This window comes from Neofelis nebulosa, chromosome 3 (assembly GCF_028018385.1).
Source record: "Neofelis nebulosa isolate mNeoNeb1 chromosome 3, mNeoNeb1.pri, whole genome shotgun sequence".
Lineage (NCBI taxonomy): Eukaryota > Metazoa > Chordata > Mammalia > Carnivora > Felidae > Neofelis > Neofelis nebulosa.
Genome location: NC_080784.1, coordinates 27,487,477 through 27,510,706, shown reverse-complemented (window position 1 = coordinate 27,510,706; position 23,230 = coordinate 27,487,477). Strand labels below are relative to the sequence as shown.

The window sequence follows — 23,230 nt, the reverse complement described above, 5'->3', positions numbered from 1 at the left end:
TGTCTCAAGGGACTCTGCAGTCGAAGATGACCAAAGAATTAACAGAAGAAAATCAGAACGACACCTAATGTCTTTGCTAAGAATTAATACATGGCTATATCAATCTCCAAGGCTTAAATGGAAACAATGTCAAAGTTGGCCTTTGTATATTCTATAATCCTGCCTACTCACCAAGTAAGACCCATACTAATAGTTAGTTATCAGGTTGTTGTTTTTAGTGAAGTGTAATTTTATAACAGACCCGAGTAGCCTTTATAACAAATATTCTATTGTCCTCTGCATTGTTTTAAGCAGTAGGTGAAATGAACACGTTGGACCATGGGTCCCCCCTCTACCCTCTGAAATGTGTGCTCCTTGAGAGCTCAGGTAAGGCATGAGGCAGAGAAGGAATATTCTCCATACGGGGTGACTTCCTAGCTTCCATTGCTCAGCTTCTAGCTCCAAAACAGCCATGGTTTTCCATGTGGAGAAACTGTTACCATGAGTTTCGAGAGGGAAGAATGCAGGCTTTAAGTCCTAATTCTCTAGAGGATATCGAATGATCATAAGGAAAACCACGAAGTCAGTTCAGGTGCTGCCTCTATGTTTCAAAGAAAAAGAGAAGTGATGGAAAATTAAAGGTGGCTGGAGAACATGGTGGGGTCCATTTAGAACTCATCGTGCATAAATATTTAATAGTTTTCCTCACCGCTCAAGTGAGTCACTGCTTTCTTAATGCCAATCCTATCGCAGCCTGTTTCTAAGAGCGCTATCCAGGCAGTTTTGGAAATAGCAGATGAAACCGGCTGAAACACAGTCGCTTACACCAAACCCAAAGTGCCTGCAGTATCCGAGGCATCTGACTCCAGAGGCATGTGGCACAAACAGCCCAGACCGAAGGGACAAGGCACGCGGCAGCCAAGTGGTCCGTCACAGTCCTCCAAAGAGCTTGACATATTGTTCTCCTCCGAAAAAATGCACGCCACTTGTCATGAAATTCTGGATGTTCTACAGAGGATCATATGTATACAGTCACGTGTTTAAATATAATTTATGACCACACCAGTCATGAACAAGGGATGAATGAGCAAAGAATATAAATATACATGGAGTTCTGCCTGATTCCGTTTAAGCCTGTGGCAAAGTGGTATTCCCCCGTCCCAGCCTCTCCACCTTCTCTCTGACCAGTCACCACCTAATACAATTTAAGTCAATAATATGGGTTATGAAGTCTCCATTCATAACACAAATTGATTCTGTACTTTGAGATTCAAAGCTAAAGCAAAAGATGAGGTATGTAGCTATTTTTACCCAGGCACAGAATGTATGATTCAGTGGTAAAAATTCCCATGTGCCTTTTTTTTTTTTTTTTGTAAGCTAAGGTATAATTTGCCCCAAATCCACAAACCAAGACCTTAAGATTATTTAATTCTTAATTTTCCCCAATAGTGGGAATGAAAGATCAACATTGCTCTTTCTAAAAACAATTTGGCAATATAAATCAAGAGTCTAAAGAGCGTCTGTACTCATGGTCTGTACTTAGGGAAATAGGAAATAACCAGGGATGCAGGCAAAGGTTTAACTACAAAGATGCTTATCAAAGTGCATTAAAAATAGAGAAAATTTGGGGAAAAAACATCTAAGTGTCCTGCAATAAGAACATAGTTAAAGCATCGTCTTTGTATGCAAGAATATTATGCAGCTATCAAAAAGCATGTGAGAAAAAGTATAATATTATTAATGTACTCAAAATGAGAAGCTGTCATGAGTAAAAAATTAAGATAGTATGCCTTCTTTATACTATGATCCTGATAATAGAATGTTTATGCATAGAATACACACTGAAAAAAAGATGGTGAATTATATTGGTAGCTATTGCTGGGTACTGCTGATTCTATCTCCAACTTTATATCTTTCCGTATTTTCTACAATGTCTACAGTAACCTAGCGTTCGTTTTACAATCATAAAAAAAATAAATAAATACAACTCAAAGGTATTGTAGCAGGTTCATAGGAAGAAGCTGCGATGCACTCCGTATATGTAACTTTTATTTTTTTTTTTCAACGTTTTTTATTTATTTTTGGGACAGAGAGAGACAGAGCATGAACGGGGGAGGGGCAGAGAGAGAGGGAGACACAGAATCGGAAACAGGCTCTAGGCTCCGAGCTGTCAGCACAGAGCCCGACGCGGGGCTCGAACTCACGGACCGCGAGATCGTGACCTGGCTGAAGTCGGCCGCTTAACCGACTGCGCCACCCAGGCGCCCCTATGTAACTTTTAAAAAAGTAACACATTAGCCTCACTCGGGAACTCAAAGGCCCTCCCCAGTGAGGAAAATGCCCTACTGGGCTCTGGGAGCTTGGATGTGTAAACTCCTCAGGGTCTTCTCCCACACAAAGGAGACATTCTCCATAGACAAGAGGCTTACGGAATCCCTGTTAGTATTCAGATGCCTATCCCGTAAAACATGACCTAGCAAGTCTCTTTCAGTCAGATCTGAAAGAGGGGCAGAGGGCCCCAGGTAACCTAATGCGTCCAGAACATGTCTGCAGCTCTGACAGGTGCAAACAACTCCACTTGTCTAAATATAAATTCACTTAGGCAGTTTGGGAACAGTCTTTCCCACTTTCTATTCTGATCAGGCAAAAGAATGTTCTCTTCTTGAGTTCTGACTCTTGATGCTGGTTATTTATATTTAGAGGCACTTTGCAACAATTTTTATCCAAAGAGAAGGAAAAGTTAGGACTCTAAGAAGAAAAGAAAAAAGAGATTTTTCTTCCAAAATCTTGGATGAAGATAGACCTGGGCTTGGCTGTTTTTGAAATGTGCTCGGTTGAGAAGGAGATAAGATATTAATGATATTTTCAAAAACTTTATGGATGAACAGCAAGCTGATGTTAACCCATGCATAAAGAAACACTGTCTCATATTTAAGCCAGAAAGAAGACTTATTTTCTAATCAGCACAGTGGAAATTCTTTGGGGGAACATATAGAACTCTGCTCCTTTGCCAATTCCTGCCATGCTCTCCCCCGTTACCCCTAAACTCTGACTCCCCCTTCAGGATTCTGTTCGATGCTCACTTCCTCAGCTGACCCTCCTCACTCCCATCCCACCTCCACAGCCACACAGAAGCAGTCTTCCTCTTAGCTCCCAAAATACAGAAAATGAACCTTCCACACACATTTATTCTACATCAGTACTTATTAGCCTAAGAGCTTCTTGAAAGTAAGATCGTATTTCACTCGTTTCCCACTTCCAGCAGCCAGGTTTATAGTAGTTACTCAATAATGTGTTAAATGAATAAACAAATGTGTAAGACTGAAGCTGAGCCCAAGTGCAAGGAAGACAGCCACCAAATAGCCACGAATAGCCACCAAAAAGAAAGTTTATGGGAAAATGATAATTAGCTTTGCTTAGCTACTACTAGGATTTTGGTTTATTTTTGTGGGGAGAGTTGGCTTATTAAATGAAACTAAGGCCAGATTAAATGAAATTGAGTGCCAGATAGTCTAAAAGGAACTTGGTATGCGTTGACTAAAAGGTTGACACATTCTGTTTTTACTTTCTTTCTGCTATAAAATGACAGTGAGACAAGATTGTGACTAACGGCCAGTCCAGCTCTCAGCTTCTGGGGCACGGGAGTTGCTGAGTTCTGCTGGAACAGAACTTACTTCCCAGAACAGCCGACTTCCCAGCTCTGTTCTGATCTCGAAGGAGACCGTGCTCTTTTCAAACTCAAGGACGCCACACTCCTACCTACCAAGACTGTGGTGTGCCACAACTAAGTTTAGCCCCACTCTCCTGGTCTGAAATAGTCACCTAACCCACAGGGGAAATTATGACCCATGGTTTCCTAGATCCATGTAAGGAAGATGCTTCCAAACCTTAATGCTATAGGTTTGTATTTACTTGTCCCAACTCCTTCCCAGTTTGGTTCAGATCGCCTTTTGCCTGCATTCATGTTGCAACACAGGTTGGCTCTTTATCTCTGCCCACTCCTCTAGCATGCTTGCTACCCTTGAGAAATGTAGCCAACACTTGGCTTAATAAATCCTCAACCTACTCATCAGCTAATAAAAGGGGTTGAGAGTTGGCAAAGGGAATATTCCATGGAAACTGTGTTTGCCAAACGCCTACCAACAGCTGATTTCAGAGGTGGTCCTCTATCATATATGTCCACTGAAAGAGAAGGAAGAAGCTAATAATTCCTCTTCAGATAGGCAGACTGTGTCTTGAGCTGAAGGCTTGTATTGGACTAATGCAACCCACCAGAGTTTTAGTTTTACATTTCTAGTAAAATTAGAATTTGCGCTCATCTCCCTTAAAGCAGAAGTTCCCAAATGCCGTGTTCAACAGAATGAATGTTCATAAAGCTAAATATATCCAATGTGAAAGAATAGCCTTTACTCTGAGATTGTTATTTTGTTTTTGTTGTTAAAGAGTATTTTTTAAAATAAAAGGACGGTAACACAAGACGGTAGGGTTTGTTTATGTTAATGTCTTGGCACTTTAAAAGGCTGACAACCCTCTATCAATTTCCAAACATCACGGAAAACTAGAAAACTAGGATCCTCATCCCTGAAGTGGCTAGCTCGGAGCTGAGCGCCAAGGAGATTAATACATGACTATATAAATATATATTTAAATGAAACCATATGAGAGGAAGGGTCTGGTCCCTTTTAGGGTCATCATTCTCTACAGACTTCAAGGTGTCTCACAGAGATCATGGAGGCCCTGTTGGTACAGGTAGTTGTAACAGATTCAAGCCAGGTAATTTCCTCTGAAATGTGCCTACCGATATACCTGTATCTTCGGTACTCTGGCAGATGGCCCCAATAACAACTTTCTAAAACGATTTTACTGTATCCCTTTCACAGTTAACACCTGGACCCATGACTAACACAAAGCAAGCATCCGTAGTTACTTCTTTTCCACATGACCCTTACAGCTGAAGTGTCAATCCCAGAGCGCCTCTACCTAACACGGAGGCAAACACACTTCCCATTCTCCTGGGGCTCCTCTGGGATCCGCAGGTGATGGGGAAGTAAGAGACATCTGTGACCCCCCTGGCTCAAGCGTAAGATGAAGGCGGACCGCTGGACGGTGTGAATGCAACCGCAACTACGTCTGCAAATGTAGGCAGGCTTTGGCCCGCAGGGGCTTTGCCTAGGAAGAGGGAATTTGGCAAAGCCGCCTGCGACCCAGCCTTCTGGCTGTAACTGGACGCTCCTCTGTAGGAAAGTGCCTCTGCCCCCTGGCGCCCGTCCCCAGGCTTCTGATGAAAGAGTGACCCCACTGCCCCCTTCCCAGCCCCCGAACTGCAACACTATCACTCTGGGCGCGGGGCCCATCACGTGGCGAAGCGGTGCTATCCCGGACCGCGGCTCCACGGCCATTGGTCGACGGCTCGCGTCCCGAGCGCGCCCATTGGCTGTGGAGGGCGTTCACGTGAAAAGGGTTCCGGGATGGCTCCCCAAGTGGGGAGAGGTGCTGGAAAGTTAAAGGGAGCAGCGCGGCGGCTGGGAGCCTGAGTCCGGGGGACCGGCCGCAGGGACGAGGCGAGCGGGCTGCTCTCGCGCACGGACGGATGCGTCTGCCCGCCCAGGGCGCAGACCTGAGTCCCGGCCCCCCACTCCTGCCGTCGCCGCCTCTGCTCCTGCCACCTCGGCGCGGATGCTGCCGCGGGCTGGCGCATGTGTACTTCGGCACTTATGAGCTGTACTAGGTACGTCAGTCCCCAAGCCCTAGAGTCCCAGTGCAGGGCCGAGAAAGGGCTGCGAGGAGTGCGCAGTGGAGACCTTTGGTTCCTGCCACCTGCACTTGCACTGTCCAACTTGCAGTTGCACTACGGGGGTGGAACACTCTAGACGCGCTTGAGTGGAGAGAGCAACCCAGGGACCAGAGGTGGGATGGAGCCTGGCTGGATCCACGTGTTCCACAGAAGTGCGGGTCTGGCCGCAAGGAGTGGCCCGGGCTGGGACTCTTGTGCCGAGTTCGAACCTGGGACACGGCGCTTCCAGCCTGGGACCCGACAGTCCCGGAGAGTGTCCCCTAAATTGGGCAACTGGGGACTGGAGTACAAGAAAGGTCTCTTTTTTTCTCAGCGCCTCGGTTTCTCTGTAATATGCAAGGAAACACACTTGGGCCATCTCTCAGGTCGCCAAGTTGCGGTGGGACACAGAGCCACCCCGGTCCCCGGTCCCCGGTCCCCGGGCAGGGGCTGTCCCGGGACGGCGGGGGAGAGTCTGCCGCGCGGGGACGCTCTCGCGGCGCCGCTCCGACCGGGATTGCCCCGCCGCCCCGCCCTGGTGTGATAACTTGGGCTCCTCCCCCTCGTCGTCCTCCTCCCCCTACGGGTCATATCTCCGGGAACGGAGCGCAAGCCCTGCCTCCCGGACACACGACGCTCACGTAGTCCGGTGGTGGCGGCCTCTCCTGCCACCTCCCTGCGGACTCTCCGATGCAGCGAACCAGCTGGGAAGGGGGCTTCCCCGCGGTCCAAAAGGTGGGTGAGGGACAAGTCGAAGGAGGCTCCAGGAGTGCTTGGGGGCGGGGTGCAGGCCGGTTGGACCCAGGGGGGGGGGCAGGGTCAGGATGGCTTTGACCTGTGGGATCTTCCAAGTCTGGAAGCCCTGGCCTGCCCCCTGCCCTGTTCATGCCCCGCTTTTGAACTCGGAGAAAGGGGTGTGGAAGGGACTTGCTGTAAAAGACAGGGTATAGGGTCCAGAAGGACATACTTGAAGAGTTGTGGCCTGTCGGGTGTTGTTTTCTGCTCTAAAGGAGAAAATTGAGGACACGCTTGACTTGAATACTTGGGAGAGTTGCTGAAAGGTGTTGGAGCCTGTGGTCTGTGTGGCCGGGCCTCCTTGGGAGACCCAGGGTCAGGGAAAAGAGACGTTAGAGCTTTGAGCTGGGGTGGGGAGAAGAGGAAATGGTTCATTTGGCGAGGTTGTCCAGGAGCCAAGACTAAAGTGAAGACAGCCTGTGGACTCACCACAAGAGGAAAGTAGAGGTATTTAGGGAAAAGTGAGTGGGAAGAGAAGAGAAGTTAGTGGGCATTATTAGCAAACAAGAAGGTCAGAGCCAGAAAGGACCTCAGAGGAGAAAGCTGAAGCCTGGACAGATTCAGTGATTTGCTCCAAGTGGGCAGCACAGGCATTCCCAGGCCAGTGCTGTTTCACATTGGGCATTGTCAGGTGGCAGGTGGAGTTTTCTTTCCTGTAATATGCAGCTCTGTGTGTGTGTGTGTGTGTGTGTGTGTGTGTGTGTGTGTATCTCAAAGATGCTTTAGATGATGGTTACAGGATAGAAGAGTTCAAGTGGCTGTTAAGGCTGTGAACAAGGGCCCCATGGTCTCAGTACAAAGGAAAATACGTCAACTGTATTCATATTATGTCAGCCAAACCTTTTGGGGGGGAGTAAAGTAATGGCAAAGGGGTAGATGGACATATCTTTTAAAAAAGTATAACCTAGTTGTGAATGCTTACCTAAGGTAGTTTCAGTGTTCCTGGTGGGTTCTTGGTCATCTGATTTTTCTGCCTTTTCTTATCAGAGTATGAAAATGGAGGACAAATATCTTGGCCTCAATCCCCAAAAAAGTTTATTCCTATAAAAGGCACAGCCAAAAAGTCAGTAGCTCGGCTGTCTGAAACTGTGAAGGTCATGTGGTTATTTTCTACCAGTCTATAGTTTTCACAGGAAAAACCACCATGACATCTAACCTGACCAGCCGTCCTGAGAAGGTGTGTTTTTTGGCACTCGTGGAACAGGGAAAGTGTTTCTGCAGAACTCTCCTTGTTTTCTCCAATTTTCACGGAGAGCTGGGATTTGCCATCTTTTGACCAGGAACCCTGATATCTACCCTTGGGCATGGCCCAGTCTCTCGTGGCGCAAAATTGGTCTCTTGGGCATCTATGTGGAACCCAAGTGTTTGAGACTCGGAGTAACAGCCACTCGTATTCTCATGATCTTGTCCCGCAGCAAACTGGTATCCAGTCCTCTGTCATGCTCTACTGGTTCAAATATGTGTCTTTGTCTTCTCCTGCTGGCTTTCTCCCTGGCCAAGCTTGGTGACTTATATTCCCTGGTCTGGGGAGAAAGGGGCTGAGCAGCCAGGGAGAGTGTCAGGCGGGGGCCTGAGATGCAGCCTGATGTGCACTGTGATGGCACCTGCTCGTTTTTATGTCATTTGAGGATAAAGCACCTTCCAGATGCCTTCCTTTCAGAGACTTAGGAAACTTACCTCGTACATCTCCACTGCTAGGAGGACTTGTGGGTGATGGACAGCCTTGTCACAGTCCATCGGGGAATTCCTGAGTAGAGGGTCAGGAGAGCTTCCATGAAACCAGAGTTTGGTACACTGCTTCTTAGAGAATGGTCTGGGTCATAAAAGCTGGGATCCACCTGTGAGGATAGGCAAGCGGCCAACAGTCAGATCGTATCCATATGTATGGGGCCACAGGGATTAATGTCCTCCCCTCCAGTTATGGTGACCCTAAAATAGTGAAGGGGACCCTGGGCAGTGATTGCTTGTGCAGTGTCCCTGGGCAGTAGCCCTTGGGTGGCCAGGTAATTAACTTTATTTTTGCCTTTGATGGAAGAACGTTGCAAAACCAATTAGGCTGTAGAAAATGCCAGTGGAATTGTTTAATTAGAGCTGGCTCTGACCAGGATGTCACCTTCCCACCCCCATTTCCACTAGTGCTTAACAGCTTGGTGATAGAAGAGAGCTCAGGGGCAAATTTACACCCACTGGGTCCAAACAGGAAAACTTTACCAAGCTCTTCAACTAAGTCTTTGTAATCTTTAGGATTAGAAATTGAGAGTGACTTTAGTTTAAGTGTGCAGATCCTTTAACTGATCTGCTTGTTTTAGAATTCTGTTTCTACGGTATCCTGAGTTTCCCAACCTTTTTCTAATGAACTGTGCGGCAAAGCACGTAGGAGGTTGGTTTGCAGGCTTGAAGAGATCTAGAGAAGAAGATAGAGAACTTACAGTTGACCTTGTGCTGACTCAGGCAAGGAGGAAGGACTGTAGTGGACTGAGGGCAACTCCACCCCCCTTGGGTCACACCCAGGTTGTCCAGGGTGGGCAGAGTGGGAGGGGCTGGGATGCAAGAGTGGGATGCTCACTTTGGGGGTATTTTCAATCCACATTTAATTAAAAAAAAAAAAAAAACTACCCGTGTTAACATTAAAGCTGAAAGTACAATTCCAGTGCAGTCTAACCAATGCAATCTGTCAGTGCAGAGCCCGATATGTGGCTTGATTTCATGAACTGTGAGACCATGACCTGAGCCAAAATCAAGCACGTCCAGCTCAACCCACTGAGGCACCCAGGAGCCCCTAGGGGTTTCTTTTGACGTTGAACTCATTAGCCAACCCACAGACCCTCTGTAAACCTATCTTGCCTATTTCAGTCAGAACTTTTCCTTTCCAGGACGATTGCATGGATAAAACAGATAATAGAAAGCAAATTTGCTCCTAAAATGTTCACTCATTGGTTTTGTTAGAGGGGAAACAGTAAGACAAGTATCGTTTAAAATGTTATGTTTAGGGGCGCCTGGGTGGCTCAGTTGGTTAAGCGTGCGACTTCGGCTCAGGTCACCATCTCGCGGTATGTGAGTTCGAGCCCTGCGTCGGGCTCTGTGCTGACTGCTCAGAGCCTGGAGCCTGTTTCAGATTCTGTGTCTCCCTCTCTCTCTGACCCTCCCCCATTCATGCTCTGTCTCTCTCTGTCTCAAAAATAAATAAATGTTAAAAAAAATTTTTTTTTAAATAAATAAAATAAAATGTATGTTTAGATAACTACATTGCAGCTATAATTTATTGTTTTTGCTTTGAATGTGTATGTTTCTCCAGTCAGTCATCACTAAATGGTTACTGCATCCTAGGGGAAGGGTTATATTTCTTTTGGAAAATGGGATCAAACCCAGTACGTCTTTGTTCTTATTTTTCTTTGTATATTTGATCAAATATACCATCACCCTGAAGCCCCCCACCAGTGGGCAGGAACCAGGGCAGGCCTGAGAGCAAGCAACCCAATCCCAGCACATACCTTCCCCTTTGCCATGGCGAGGGGAGAGAGGTTTGGGAAGGAATCCACACCCTGTGTTCTGCGGTTCACAGACCAGATTTTAATCCTGGTTTCATCACTGACTTCTTCATTAGCCCATTGTAACCATCAAATCAATATAAATTTGCCATGGTAAGTGGAATGATAAAAATTGCTTGACTTTAGCGAGGCCGTAGTGTTTGATAGGATAGGTTTTTGGCCAATCTTAAATATTTGAGGCATTTTTTAGATTCATTTTACCCCTTGATGTGATTTTGGAAAATACAAGAAACACAAAACAGGAAAACAGAGTTCCTGAAATCACATCACCTGGATATTCTAAGGGTTTTAAATCTATCTCTAGTCTTTTTTTCTGCGCATATACCTAATATTTTTCTCCCACAAATCTAGTCTATGTACAATTTTATCTTCTCTGTTTTTTACATTGACAGTATATTATTATCCATTTTTTCTATGCCAGTTATATATTTTTTTTTCCAAATAATAGTTTTAATGATGATATAAAATTTTATCACTGGATGTGGTGGTATACTTGATCTAACCAGATACCTGTTATCGCTCATTTAGGTTATTTTCATTTTCTCACGTTTTCCTCCCTAGGATGCTGCATTGACCATTTTAGTACATTAACCCCCATGCATTTTTCATTAACTCTTTAAAATGAATACCTGTATGCGATATTAGAACCAAAAATGATCGGGACGCCTGGGTGGCTCAGTCGGTTAAGCGTCTGACTTAGGCTCAGGTCATGATCTCACAGTTCCTGGGTTTCCAGCCCCACATCCAGCTCTGTGCTGACAACTCAGAGGCTGGAGCCTGCTTCAGATTCTGTGTCTTCCTCTCTCTCTGCCTTTCCCCCCTCACATGCTCTCTCACTCTCTCTCTTTCTCTCAAAATATATAAAACGAATATCTCAAAACGAATAAATGTTAAAAAAAGAACCAAAAATGAGAAGAATATTTAGAAAGGTTGTGCTGACTTACACTAATACATGTGTTTATATTATCTTTAAAATGTCTTTACTAACTCAGTAGTCAATAACAGGCATTGTTTTCTAATCTAAATTCTTTAAGTTGGACATTTTGTATATTTATGGGCCAATTTTAATTTTTTTCAGGAATCTTCTATTCATGTTCTTTGCTCATTTTTCTGTGTTGACTATTTTACTTTGTTATTGTTTTGTAGGAACTCTTTGTATATGAAGGTATTAACTCTTTGCTGCCATGCTTTTTATAAAATGTTTTCCCAGTTTGTCTTTAATCATTTGGTTTTATTTTTTCTCACTTCTAGAAAAATATAGTTTTTAGGAAGTCAGATTTAACCTGATCTTGTAGCATGATTCTCTTTGCCTTTTATTCTTATAGAGACTATTTTCCACTACAGAAAAAAACAAATATTCACCTATATGAAAGGCTGAAAACAACTGAATTGCTGGCATTTTTTAAAAGAAAAATATGCTGGAATATAAAAACCTAGGAGCACGTGGATGGCTCAGTTGGTTAAGTGACCAACTCTCAATTTCGGCTTCGGCTCAGGTCATGATCTTACAGTTTGTGAGTTCAAGCCCCACATCAGGCTCTATGCTGACAGCCAGGAGCCTGCTTGGGATTCTCTCTCCCCTTCTCTCTGCCCCTCCCTCACGTGTGCACACACACACTCTCTCAAAATACATAAACATTTTAAAAAATATTTAAATAAGTAAATAAAAATAAAAACCTACTGTACAGCTTTGTGTCTGTCTTCCCCATTGAATCCCAGTGTCTAGCATAATATCTGGCATATAGGTACTACCAATATTCGTGGCATGAGTTCATTTATTTTTATCCTATTAAAGCCGTCTTCACCAAACTGTGTTCCTCAGAACATGTGTTCCGCAAGCTGTTCCACAAAAAAAGGATTCCTTAGTTAGATAAGTTTGGGAACTCTTGCAGACCGCCTGTTCTTTTCAGTATTCCCCAAAGCGCTCTGGCATGTGAGGCCCCCCAAGAAATTCCGACAGAAAAACCTGTGAAAATAGTTTGTTTTTTCATTTGTTTTGACCCCAGTCCTCTTTTTCACCCCACTTTACAGTCTTAATGTCCCCTGAACCCAAGGTCATGCTGGATCACACTTGAGTTAATACGGAACCACAGCGGAGGGGGGTGGGGGGTAGGAGACGGGGAGAGGGGCTGGGCCAGAGCTGAAGGCAGACATTGTTCGCCAGTCCCCGTTCGAATGAGGAGTTTAACTTCTGTCTGATCTCACGGCCGTTTCTTTCTTTCCCCTTTTGCCAGGGTTCTAGCCTGTTCCTCTAACCCAATGATGGCTGTGGACATAGAGTGCAGGTACAGCTGCATGGCCCCTTCCTTGCGCAGAGAGAGGTTCGCCTTCAAGGCTTCGCCAAAGCCAAGCAAACCACTGAGGCCTTGCATTCAGCTGAGCAGCAAGGATGAAGCCAGCGGAGTGGTGGCCCCCACCGTGCAGGAGAAAAAGGTGAAAAAGCGGGTGTCCTTCGCAGACAACCAAGGGCTGGCCCTGACAATGGTCAAAGTGTTCTCGGAATTCGATGACCCGTTAGATATTCCGTTTAACATCACTGAGCTCCTAGACAACATTGTGAGTCTGACGACAGCAGAGAGCGAGAGCTTTGTTCTGGATTTTTCACAGCCTTCCACAGATTACTTAGACTTTAGAAATCGGCTTCAGACCGACCACGTATGCCTTGAAAACTGTGTGCTGAAAGACAGAGCGATTGCTGGCACAGTGAAAGTGCAGAACCTGGCGTTTGAGAAGACGGTGAAAATACGGATGACATTTGACACTTGGAAAAGCTTCACAGACTTTCCCTGTTGGTATGTGAAGGACACTTACGCTGGTTCAGACAGGGACACGTTCTCCTTTGACATTAGCTTACCTGAGAAGGTTCAGTCTTACGAGAGAATAGAGTTTGCTGTGTGCTTTGAGTGCCGCGGACAGACTTACTGGGACAGCAACAAAGGCAAAAACTATAGGATCATCCGGGCTGAACTGAAGTCCTCTCAGGGAACAGCCGAGCCACAGAACGGACCAGATTTTGGAATATCCTTTGACCAGTTTGGAAGCCCTCGGTGTTCCTACGGTCTGTTTCCAGAGTGGCCTAGTTATTTAGGATACGAAAAGCTAGGGCCCTACTACTAGTGACTGTGCGTGACAGAGCGTGGCTGAGTGGGTCCAGGGAAGTCTAGCTGCAGTCACAGGCAGGCGGAGACGGAGCCAGAGAGCAGCTGAACTGCCATTAGGCACAGTTTTTGAAAAAGAAAGGATCCTACTCACTTTTTTCTGAAGCCAGCAAAACCCAGCCAGGGTTAGATCTCACAACTGGTTTTGCACGCCAGGGTAGATGCGGGGTGCTGGTCTGCTCGGCACCTGCGGCGGCCTCAAGGGTCGGAGCAGGAGACCAGTGCGGGAAGGGCCTGGGCGGGAACCAGCCTTGCGGGCAGTGCTGGAGAAGCTGGAGGGCAGTGGCTTTGAAATGATGCAACCAGGAGCGTGATCCGGCTGCCTGGAGGGGCCGCGCCTCCCTCCCCGGGATGTGGAAAATCAAGTCACCTGAAAGTCACTCCGTGCCCAGTCACCTCCCATTGGACCCTTGCGGCTCATCTTTGTGCCCTTCTGCCCAGCCGGGTCGCCCCCCCCACCCCCCACCCCTTGCTGCTGCTGTTCCGGGTCTCCACGTACTTCACGCTTTATCTCTGTGCTCTTTTTTTTTTTTTTTTTTGCATTTTATTTTCATCCACAGCTCATCTGATGCAGAGGAAAAGATAAGCAAGGCAAATTAGCCTGTGCTGAAGACAGGCATTTCCTCTTTCTGACCCCACAGAGCGTCCAGCAGAGAACGATGCCCCAGTTAGCAAAAGTAACCCGCTCCAGTGCTGGGTTACAGACTGTGACAGGCAGGACAGTCTGGGTGGGACGCGGGTAGCATGTCCGCTTGGCGTTTGGGGGAGCTTTCGAAGTACTCGCTCCTGAGTCACCAGACGGCTCCGTTACAGGATTTGTTTGAACTTGCTCACCGGTTTGCAGGCACCCCATTCTTCACAAAGGGATTTGAGACTCTCCTTTCCTCGAGAGCCCTCCTTCCTGCCGTGTTCAGGACATTGTAATTTGCAGATCCCATCTATCCTCAAAGCCTTCAGTGAGTGTTTGGTCTAATGCTGACCGTGATCTGCGACACCCAGGCCTCTTTCTGAGCACGCAGGGACTGTGACCTGGGGCTTCTTATTTATGGAGTGCAAGTGCATAAAGGGATCAGGGAGAAAAACCTCACCAAGTTCTCATATTTTATTTTCCATGTTTGGCGACTCTGAAATATCAGAGGTTACTTGTTCTTAACCATATTGGACTAATGCATTAAAAGTTGTCGGTTCATACTGATGTGAGACTCCTGGGACTTTCATTGACAGATGGATCCCCAGAGCCTGTGAGTTTTCTTGGGCAAGATTGGCTTGTACTTGGGGGTGTTTAAAAAATATTTTTACATATGTATTTGAAGAAGGTTGGGTTTTTTTTTTTTTTCTGTTTTGCTTTTGTTTTTGGAACTTAGTTAAATGGCTGTCTCGTTTTCCTTTTGCCTGATCTGTGTAAAGTGAGGCAGGAAGAGGGGTGCACAGCTGCCTGGACACGGAGGCACAGCTACTGGCATCAGCAAGCGAGGAGTCGTCTTTGGCTTGCGTGTTCCAGACCGATTAGAAAAAAACCTCCTGGCTTCTGTGGCTTTGTCCATTGGTGCCAGGCAGGTATGGAGGGTCCAGGCTCCTAGAGTTTTGTGGTTGGGTTTTTTTTTTTTTGTTTTTTTCTTTCTGTTTTGAACTTTAACATATTTCGACTTTTTAAATGTTCTTAAGCGGTGTGGTGGTTGATGTTAGTTCTCGTTCCTAAAACTGGCTGTTACTAGTCTGCGACCTAGTGCTTTATTGCTTATGCCTCTCCCAGGTGGGTAGGACTCGGGGATTGCGTAATACAATATATGGGACAGTCACATTTTTGTCTTGTGCTGAACTTGGGCAGGACTATGTTTTATTCTAAGCATATCTTACATCAGGCACACAGACGGCACTTTTGTTGTTACGGATCTGGCGACCAGCACGATTGATAGTGCAAAGCAAAGTCGAATGGAAGCAAAACTGATTTCATAGAGGTCGGGAATATATTTTGTTTTAAGAAGTCCTGGGCTACCTCCGTCCAGTCAAGAAAGGTACAGGGTGCACTGTCATTTACATGTTACCAGACTAAAGGGAACGAGATCACTCTCTATGCAAAAGAAAAATGCCTCAGGTGGCTCCCGTTCGTTTTTTCAGTAATGGTGATCTTCAGACATTCCGGGGTCAAATTTGAAATATGGTAATTCAGTGATCAGTATCTCTTAAAACAGCCATAAACCCTCCCCCCACCATTCTTTCCTGGCAGCTCACCCCAGCTTTGTTGCTGGGGGCACTGGTTGCAACCCCCCCCAGCCAGTACACCTGGGATGCTCAGCCTCCCAGGCAAGTCGTCACCTGCTTGCAAAGACCCTCCCCTGGCGAGAGAATGCAGTTCCCTGTCAGTCATTTCGCTGAGCGAGGGGCCTCTGAACAGTTGCACTGTCTTTATTCAGTCGTCAGTCCATCTCCCTTTGGCCCAGTTCTGTCCCAGGATATCCACAGATGGCCCCGGGACCTGCTTCAACAGAACCTCTCCTTCTTTCAGAGCTCACCATCAGTAAATAGGTCCACACACAGTGACAAGTTTCTTAGTTGGAGATGTCATTGCAGCCTGACTTGGGGGTTTGACCCTCAGACAGCTGTCGGTTATGGTGACCAACGTCCCCCAGCCCCAGTGCCCTTCCCAAGGTTGTCCCCAAAGGACCAGCCTCCCGCCCAGAAATGGAGAACCAGCTCCGTTTCATTTCCTATTTATTTCCCAAATACCCTGGGAAGCATTGGCAAATTAGGTGCAATAAATAAGCTGGACTATAGAAAGATACGTAATAAATAAGCTTTCAGTGTTTCTTGGAAGGTATGGAGCATTTGAATGGGTTTCTTTTCTCTTTCTTTTTTTAAGTATTCTTATGGTAGGGGAACTGGTGAGAAATAAGGGGAGTTTACGTAGTTCTCCAGAAATTAAAACCATTTCAGAGTCAAGGTAGAATTTATTTTTCCTCTAAGATTTAATTTTAACTGTGGCAAAACATTACTCTTTTCAACGTTTTTTTAAAGGTGTAATTTGTGAACTGCTAAAAGAATGTTTTTGTGGTTTTGATCCTTGCATATAATTTGCATTTTAAAAACAAGCATTGCTTGTAGTCACTTGGATGTTAAATGGGTTGTATATTATGTTTATAAACCAAAAAAGTGTCAGCTCATTTTTTAAAAGTGCCCTGTTTTCTGGGCTCTTCCCTCTCTGTGAAGTGAACGAAAACCTTGCGTGTTGTCCACCTGTTTCCTCCTGTAAAATTCCTCCCCTGGATGCGTGGCCCTCTGCTCTGGGAGGCGCCCATCACTGATACTGGGAATAAAAAGTCATGAGCATAATGGGACCTTACAGGGTCCTGGAAGACCTTCTGGCAGGTTCTGTGCACTTCCTGACCGGGAAGTTCGGCTGTGGTTACACGCGCCTTTGCCTTGCCATGGTCGTCAAGCTCGTCGGCCCAAGTTGTAAAGCCGTGAATGTTTTTGCAGTTTGGGTGATCTGATCCCAGAGACCTCTGGACCTGTGAGGACCCCCAGGAGGGCAGCTGCGATGACTGTGGCTCACTTTTACTTCAGTGTGAATGTAAAACGGAAGGCTTGTCTTCATTCGATGCCTAAAAGTGCCTTGTCGTGAAACGTCTGCATGTTTTAAAAAAATAAATATTTTTGTACACAAAGTTAAAGGGGGGATGCACTTTAAAATCACAAGAATGGGTGTCTTTTGTGTGGTGTAAGAGAGTAGGTTGTCTGTATCTCAAATGCGAAAATATAATAAAGGTAGAAAAAACAAAACTGAAACTGTTCTATTTTAAAACTGACTCTATTCTGGGAGTCAGTTAGAGGCTGAGAATGTTTTTTATGATTTTCTTTTCTTTCTTTCTTTCTTTCTTTCTTTCTTTCTTTCTTTCTTTCTTTCTTTCTTTCTTCCTTCCTTCCTTCCTTCCTTCCTTCCTTCCTTCCTTCCTTCCTTTCTTTCTTTCTTTCTTTCTTTCTTTCTTTCTTTCCTTCTTTCTTTCTTTCTTCTTTCAAGTTCTATGCCCAACATGGGTCTTGAACTCACAACCCCAAGAGCGAGAGTCGCACACTCTACCGACTGAGCCAGCCAGGCACCCCTGGGGAGAATTATTTTCAATCTGTATGTTTCGACATACAGAATATAGGTTTCCAGAGGGATGGACTGCAATCAGTGGCTGAGTTGAAAAGCTGTGAGACACACAGGAAGGGTGGTAAGGGTGGTAATTGCTTTTGAAGTTGTCACAGCAGTAAAGCTGGTCATAGTGACAGAAATAAGTGCTAGGGAAGAAGCACAGGGCCAGTGTTGTTCAGAACCCATTTTTACTGATCTGAGGGCATGTCTCCTACCCTCTCATTTGCTCTTGAAGCATATTTTTGGTTTCACTGTTTTTTTTTTAACGTGTGGGGTTTTTTTGTTTGTTTTGTTTTGTTTTGAGACAGAGAGCACACAGGGCAGGGGCAGAGAGAGAGGGAGACACAGGATCTGAAGCGGGCTCTGCACTGACAGCAGAGAGCCCAATATGGGGGGGTCGAACTCACAAACTACGAGATCATGACCTGAGCCGAAGTTGGGTGCTTAACCAACTGAGCCATCCAGGCGCCCCTCTGGTTTACTGTTTTTAAAGGTGGAAAAACTGTAAATGCCCATGGTAGCTTGTAACTACTTACTCAAACTATAACCAGCAAAACGGACCAGCTCCTGGTGGGACCTCTTCTCCTTTGGGTGTCAGACATTCACCCTAAGTAAGATTTCCAGGGACGTTTTGGGGTGCCTGGGTGGCTCAGTTGGTTAAGCGTCTGACTTCAGCTCAGGTCATGATCTCACAGCTTGTGAGTTCAAGCCCCACGTCGGGCTCTGTGCTGACGGCTTAGAGCCTGGAGCTGCTTTGGATTCTGGGTGTGTGCGTCTCTCTCTCTGCCCCTCCCTGCTCGCATTCTGTCTCTCTCTCAAAAATAAATGATAAAACATTAAAAAAATATATTTCTAGGGACATTTTATTTCAAAGTTCAGAAGATGGGACAGAGGGAGAGGCAAATTGTTGCCAGATGTTTCCTGTAACTCGGGCTGTGCCGCACTGCAGAAGGCGGTGGGGTTCTGCAGTGGGGAGGTAGAGCCTGTTAAACCTCAGCACCTAGTAAATAAACGCAAAAAAGGACCTACACAACTGCCTTCCTCAAGGCTGCCAGGCACTGCCCACAATTGGCCTTCACAGAAATGGGCAGGGGGAGGAAAGTAACAGTGGTTTCTATGAATGTCTATTTGAGATTCAGTACGGTTTGCATAATCCTTAAAGAAGTCTAACTTAGGAGACAGACAGCTCCGAGATGGCTGGAGGAAATTAACAACAACAGAACAAAACACTCTTCTAGGGCAGTGTCCCCAGAATAGCAAACACCCAGTCCTGAATTACTCTCAACATTTACTGCTTATCTATCATGTGCAAGGCGGTGCTAGATGCTGCTTCTACCCAAACCCTGTAAGAGACATTCATGTTCAAGGTGAATCCTCTCCTAGCCAGGAAAAGCCGTGGGTTATGCTGTGTGTCAGTGTAAGGATTCGAGAAGCCTGGGCTCTGGCCTTGACTCTGCTGTCCCCCTGTCATGTGCTCTCCTGAAGGGGCTCTGAGTGTTTCCAGCAGGGATAAGGTTAAGGATAACGATACTGAGTACTTAGGAGCCAGCCAACACGTTCTTTTGAAAAATGCTCCTAAATATAAACTTGTGAGAAATACCATGTATCCTGCCTACATTCTTCATAAGAGTCACAGGAACGAATAGCATTCCAGACAACAGCTTGGACTTCATAACACCCGTGTTCAAGCTGAAGAGACACCAGCTCGTTTTCATGAGTAAAAGGTATGAAGGCCCTGGGTGTGTTTCCTAAAGTCACATACCCAGTCAGTGGTAACGCCATGGATGACCACATGGGTCTTTTATTCTTTTTCCAAGAATTCTCCCCGTAACACTAGAATCACTCTCACAGAACTGAGACTAGAGGTCATTCTGAAAAGAAGTCCCTCAGATTGGAGAGATGCAGAAAACCGGGGAGGAGTGAACACGTCTTTAGATGCAAATGGCATGTCCCTCCCAAAGGCTTCCTCAGCACCCACGAGGCCCACAGGCTACGAGCAAGCATAAATGCAAACAGCACGTGATTTGGGTATCCAAGGGCCCAAGTGGGTGTGATCGGGGGCAAGAAACCACCAAAGGGTCCTGTGGCTACGGAGGCGCTGTCGCTGATGGGCAGGACTGGCGGCCTCAGCATTGACTTCCACGGGAGTGGAAGCCATGTGGTAGCACAGCAAGGCTCTAACCCTCCTTCCCCTCCCTTCGCCATGAGGAGCCTTGACGAGGAGAGAGAGAGGGAATCTCCATGGCGGTCTATGTCCACATGGGATTCTCTGGTAGGTGACATGTTCAGTTGGTGTCATTCACAAACTTACCAATGTGTCTCCGTAGCATCGGGCCCTCCGCTGGACTCGAACTTGGCAGCAGTAAGATGAGAAGGCATGACGGTCATTTTCCTTGGGGTCGAAAACATTAACAATGATCCAGGATCCTGGCCCTTCACTGCCAACTGCAAGACGAGAAGGTTAGAGCAGGGGCTGGCCACCTTTTTCTGGAATTGACCAGGGAGTGACGATTTTAGGCGTTTTGGGCTGCATTCAGCCTCTATCACATATTCTTCCAAAACGAAAACAAAAAACGAAACTTTACAAATGTAAGAGCCATTCTGAGCTGCGGGCCTGTACAGTAATACGGAATCAGGCCAAGGACTAGACTCGAACTGCTGGCTGTAGTTTGCTGGCCCTGATAGAAAAGCCTCTGAGGGAGAGTGAGGCTTCAGAGTGGACACACAGACCCAGGGCTGAGGCCTGGAGTCCACTTCTCCATGTGTTCACTTAGAGACCATATAGTTTATGGCCCAAATGGGAATGCTTTTAAGAAGGAGCAGAGTTGGGGTGCCTGGGTGGCTCAGTCAGTTAAGTGTCTGACTTTGGCTCAGATCACGATCTCACAGCTTGTGAGTTCGAGCCCCGTGTTGGGCTCTTTGCTGACAGCTCGGAGCCTGAAGCCTGCTTCAGATTCTGTGTCTCCCTCTCTCTCTGCCCCTCCCCTGCTCACACTCTTTCTCTCTCAAAAAATAAATAAGCATTAAAAAAAAAAAAAGGAGCAGAGGAGCTATGAATTATCATGGAGCACTCAGCGTGAGTGGGGAGCAAGCCCCGGCAAACCCTGGAGTGAGCCCTGACAGTGCTCACCTGGCCTGGGCCTGGAGATCTTCTCAGACCTTTGGGGAGCTCAGAAAACCCAGCCGTGGGCTCAAATCAGTTCTGGCTGGATAGTGCTTTTTTTTTTTTTTTTTTTTTGGATGGGTTACAACGGAGTGGTGATTTTGTCTGTGGTTTAGATGTGTTTTTGTTGGTTGGGTTTTCTGTTTCCTAATTGTAGCGCTGAGGGCCAAAAGCCCTCTGGAAACTCCAGTCAATCCAAAGAGGAAAGGGGTTATTCACGGTTTGGACTTATGTCTTACTACCTCTGTCTCCCCTCCCCGTGGTCCCCACCAAATAGGGCATGACAGACTCCCTGAGAAACTTGTTTACCGTGACAGAGACAGAGACTGAATCTAGCAGTCATGCAAGCCCTGGTCCCCAGAAAGTAACACGGAAGTGCTCCTGGGAATTTTGCCAATGACATGGTCTCAGCTCATCTTTCTCTGGCCCATAAAGTTCAAGAGGCCTTAAGAAGCACAGAAATGAAGGAGGTGGAAATTCATCTCCAAAGCATCCTGGGCCTCCCGTCCTGCTGGCCCACATGATCTTTCTTTTAAATCTGTCACCTCCTCCTGTTGGTGTTGACCTTTAGCCAGAACTGAAGGAAGGTCTGCTGAGAAAACCCTCATGTTAGTGCTGTGGGGACTTGGAAAGGTTTCTACGAAGCCCCAATATACCCAAAGGGAACTAGTGGGGGGGGGGCGGTGAGGCTTTCCAGGGTTCACCCCTCTTTCAGAGAAAGTAGGGACACCACACATCACAACCTGTGCTGTTACAGTTGATGAGAAAGAGAAATGACTTACTTCTTCCACCAGGGCCACCTCCAGGGCCACCTAGTTAATTGCCCTTTGGGAGACACCTTGGTCCCATTTGAAGGTGGAGCTAGCTAGGTGACATTTCACTCATCCTACTATCATACCATGTTATTAAAAAAGTATTTTATTATTAGTCATTTGCCATTAATCCATGATCGAAACACTGAAACACCCCCCCAAATATTTTCGTAAATTCTTTGTGCACACTGTTTTGCACATTTGCTCATGTGACAAAGCATTTGTTCATTTGAATTCTCCAGTAGCTTTTCCATCAGCTGATCAATCACCTCCCCACCTTGAATCCTCATGCTTTATATTACTCATGCATAATTATTATACACACACACACACACACACACACACACACACTCTGAAAAGAAAAATCAAAGAAAAAATATTTTCTGTCCAAAAACGCCTTTCGCACCAGCTCATTTCTCTGCTCTCACAAGGGGAGTTTCTGCCCCAAAGCTTCAGGAGAGGCGTTCTTGGTTCTGGCCAGGACTGAGGGCAGCACTGAATGAATTCCACTGCCTGCAGTAGCCAGATCAAGAAAGGAAGGCATTTGACACAAGGCGTTGGTTCTTCTCCCCCTCCCAGCATCCCTCACTCCTCATCTGCTCAGTGTCCCTGCTATCTCCCCAGACAGGGAATGCGGAGAGACTCCAGCCCTGAGGAACAGCCACCTCAGTCAGGAGCCCTGGCGCTTTTCAAATGTATAACAAAGCATTGAAATCTGTTCTTGAGCCAAATATTATGGGAATGCAATTTACAAAATAGATGGAAAAGGAGCTGCCCAAGGTGGAAATTGCCAGAAGCAGGGAAACATGCCCATTTCCCCTCCCTGGACTCCTAGGGCACTTCCTAAGAGCCCCGTGGCCCAGAAATAAAGGGTGAGAACCTTTTCCTGAGAGCACAGAAGTTATAAGCCTCCTGCTTCCTATGCTAGTGAATGTAGTTCAAGGATATCCTGTAAAAGAAAACAAAAGCAAGCTGACAAACAAAATTTCTATGGGAGCAAAACACAAAAATTTAACCCCACATTCTGCAAAAGGGCTTGGTTATGTTTTGGTTATGCTATCAGAGATAATTATTATCTTCCTTCACACACACAAAAATCACTGGCTTGTTCACAAGAACCTCATTGGAGTTGCCTTTTCTTGTAGGTATGTGTCTCACATTTACATACAAAAATTAAACTTCCTGACAAGGCAACTTCTACTCCATACTAACAACAATACACAAAACAAAATTACTGAGTGCTTCTTTATTTTTTCTTTAAAAAAATTTTTTTTTAACACTTATTCATTTTTGAGAGACAGAGAGAGACAGAGCATGAGCAGGGGAGGGGCAGAGAGAGACGGAGCACAGAATCCGAAGCAGGCTCCAGGCTCTGAGCTATCAGCACAGAGTGACACAGGGCTCGAACTCACTGACCATGAGATCATGACCTGAGCTGAAGTTGGATACTTAACCGAGTCACCCAGGCGCCCCCAAAATTACTGAGCACTTCTGTGGGCAAGGCTGCAGTTGGGGCCAAGTGCTCTGGGGAATCTAGAAAGAAAAAGACAGAACGTTGTCACCAAGTCCCTCCCATGGTGATGTTAGCCTTTTCTTCTCCTAAATGGCATATGTTTTTACTACATTTACTTGCATCAAACTAAGCCCAGACAGAAAGCACTAAAGTTTCTTTTTTTAAAAAATTAAATTTGTTATTTTGAGGTCATTGTAGATTCACATGCAATTTTAAGAACTAATGAGAGCCAGGGTACTGTTTACCAAAATTCCCCCAATGGTAACATCTGGTATAAGTATAATACAACGTCACAATCAGGATGCCGACATTGATGTGGTCAAGACGTAGAACATTTCTTCAATCACGAAGGCC

General features: G+C 46.1%; 1 protein-coding gene and 1 long non-coding RNA gene across 4 annotated transcripts in view; one reads left to right on the top strand and one right to left on the bottom strand.

Annotated features, from left to right (window-relative positions):
- The first annotated feature begins 5,478 nt into the window (after nucleotides 1-5,478).
- PPP1R3B (protein phosphatase 1 regulatory subunit 3B) lies at nucleotides 5,479-17,033 on the top strand. Of its 2 annotated transcripts, none has more exons than XM_058720159.1 (2): nucleotides 5,479-5,707; nucleotides 12,330-17,033. In XM_058720159.1, exons 1-2 carry the CDS (start codon nucleotides 5,676-5,678, stop codon nucleotides 13,210-13,212), a joined length of 915 nt encoding a protein of 304 aa, XP_058576142.1. In that variant the 5' UTR covers nucleotides 5,479-5,675; the 3' UTR covers nucleotides 13,213-17,033. The 2 variants fall into 2 exon arrangements, with proteins under 2 accessions (XP_058576142.1, XP_058576144.1); XM_058720161.1 differs by lacking the exon at nucleotides 5,479-5,707 and adding an exon at nucleotides 6,355-6,487.
- The window catches only part of LOC131506493 (uncharacterized), a 103,390-nt gene continuing 86,645 nt past the window's right edge, over nucleotides 6,486-23,230 (bottom strand). For both annotated transcript variants that reach the window (XR_009258973.1, XR_009258972.1), the window contains exons 5-6: nucleotides 19,700-19,833; nucleotides 6,486-8,385 (exon numbers count right to left, since the gene is read on the bottom strand). This is a non-coding gene — a long non-coding RNA (uncharacterized LOC131506493). The remainder of the gene's footprint in view (nucleotides 8,386-19,699; nucleotides 19,834-23,230) is intronic.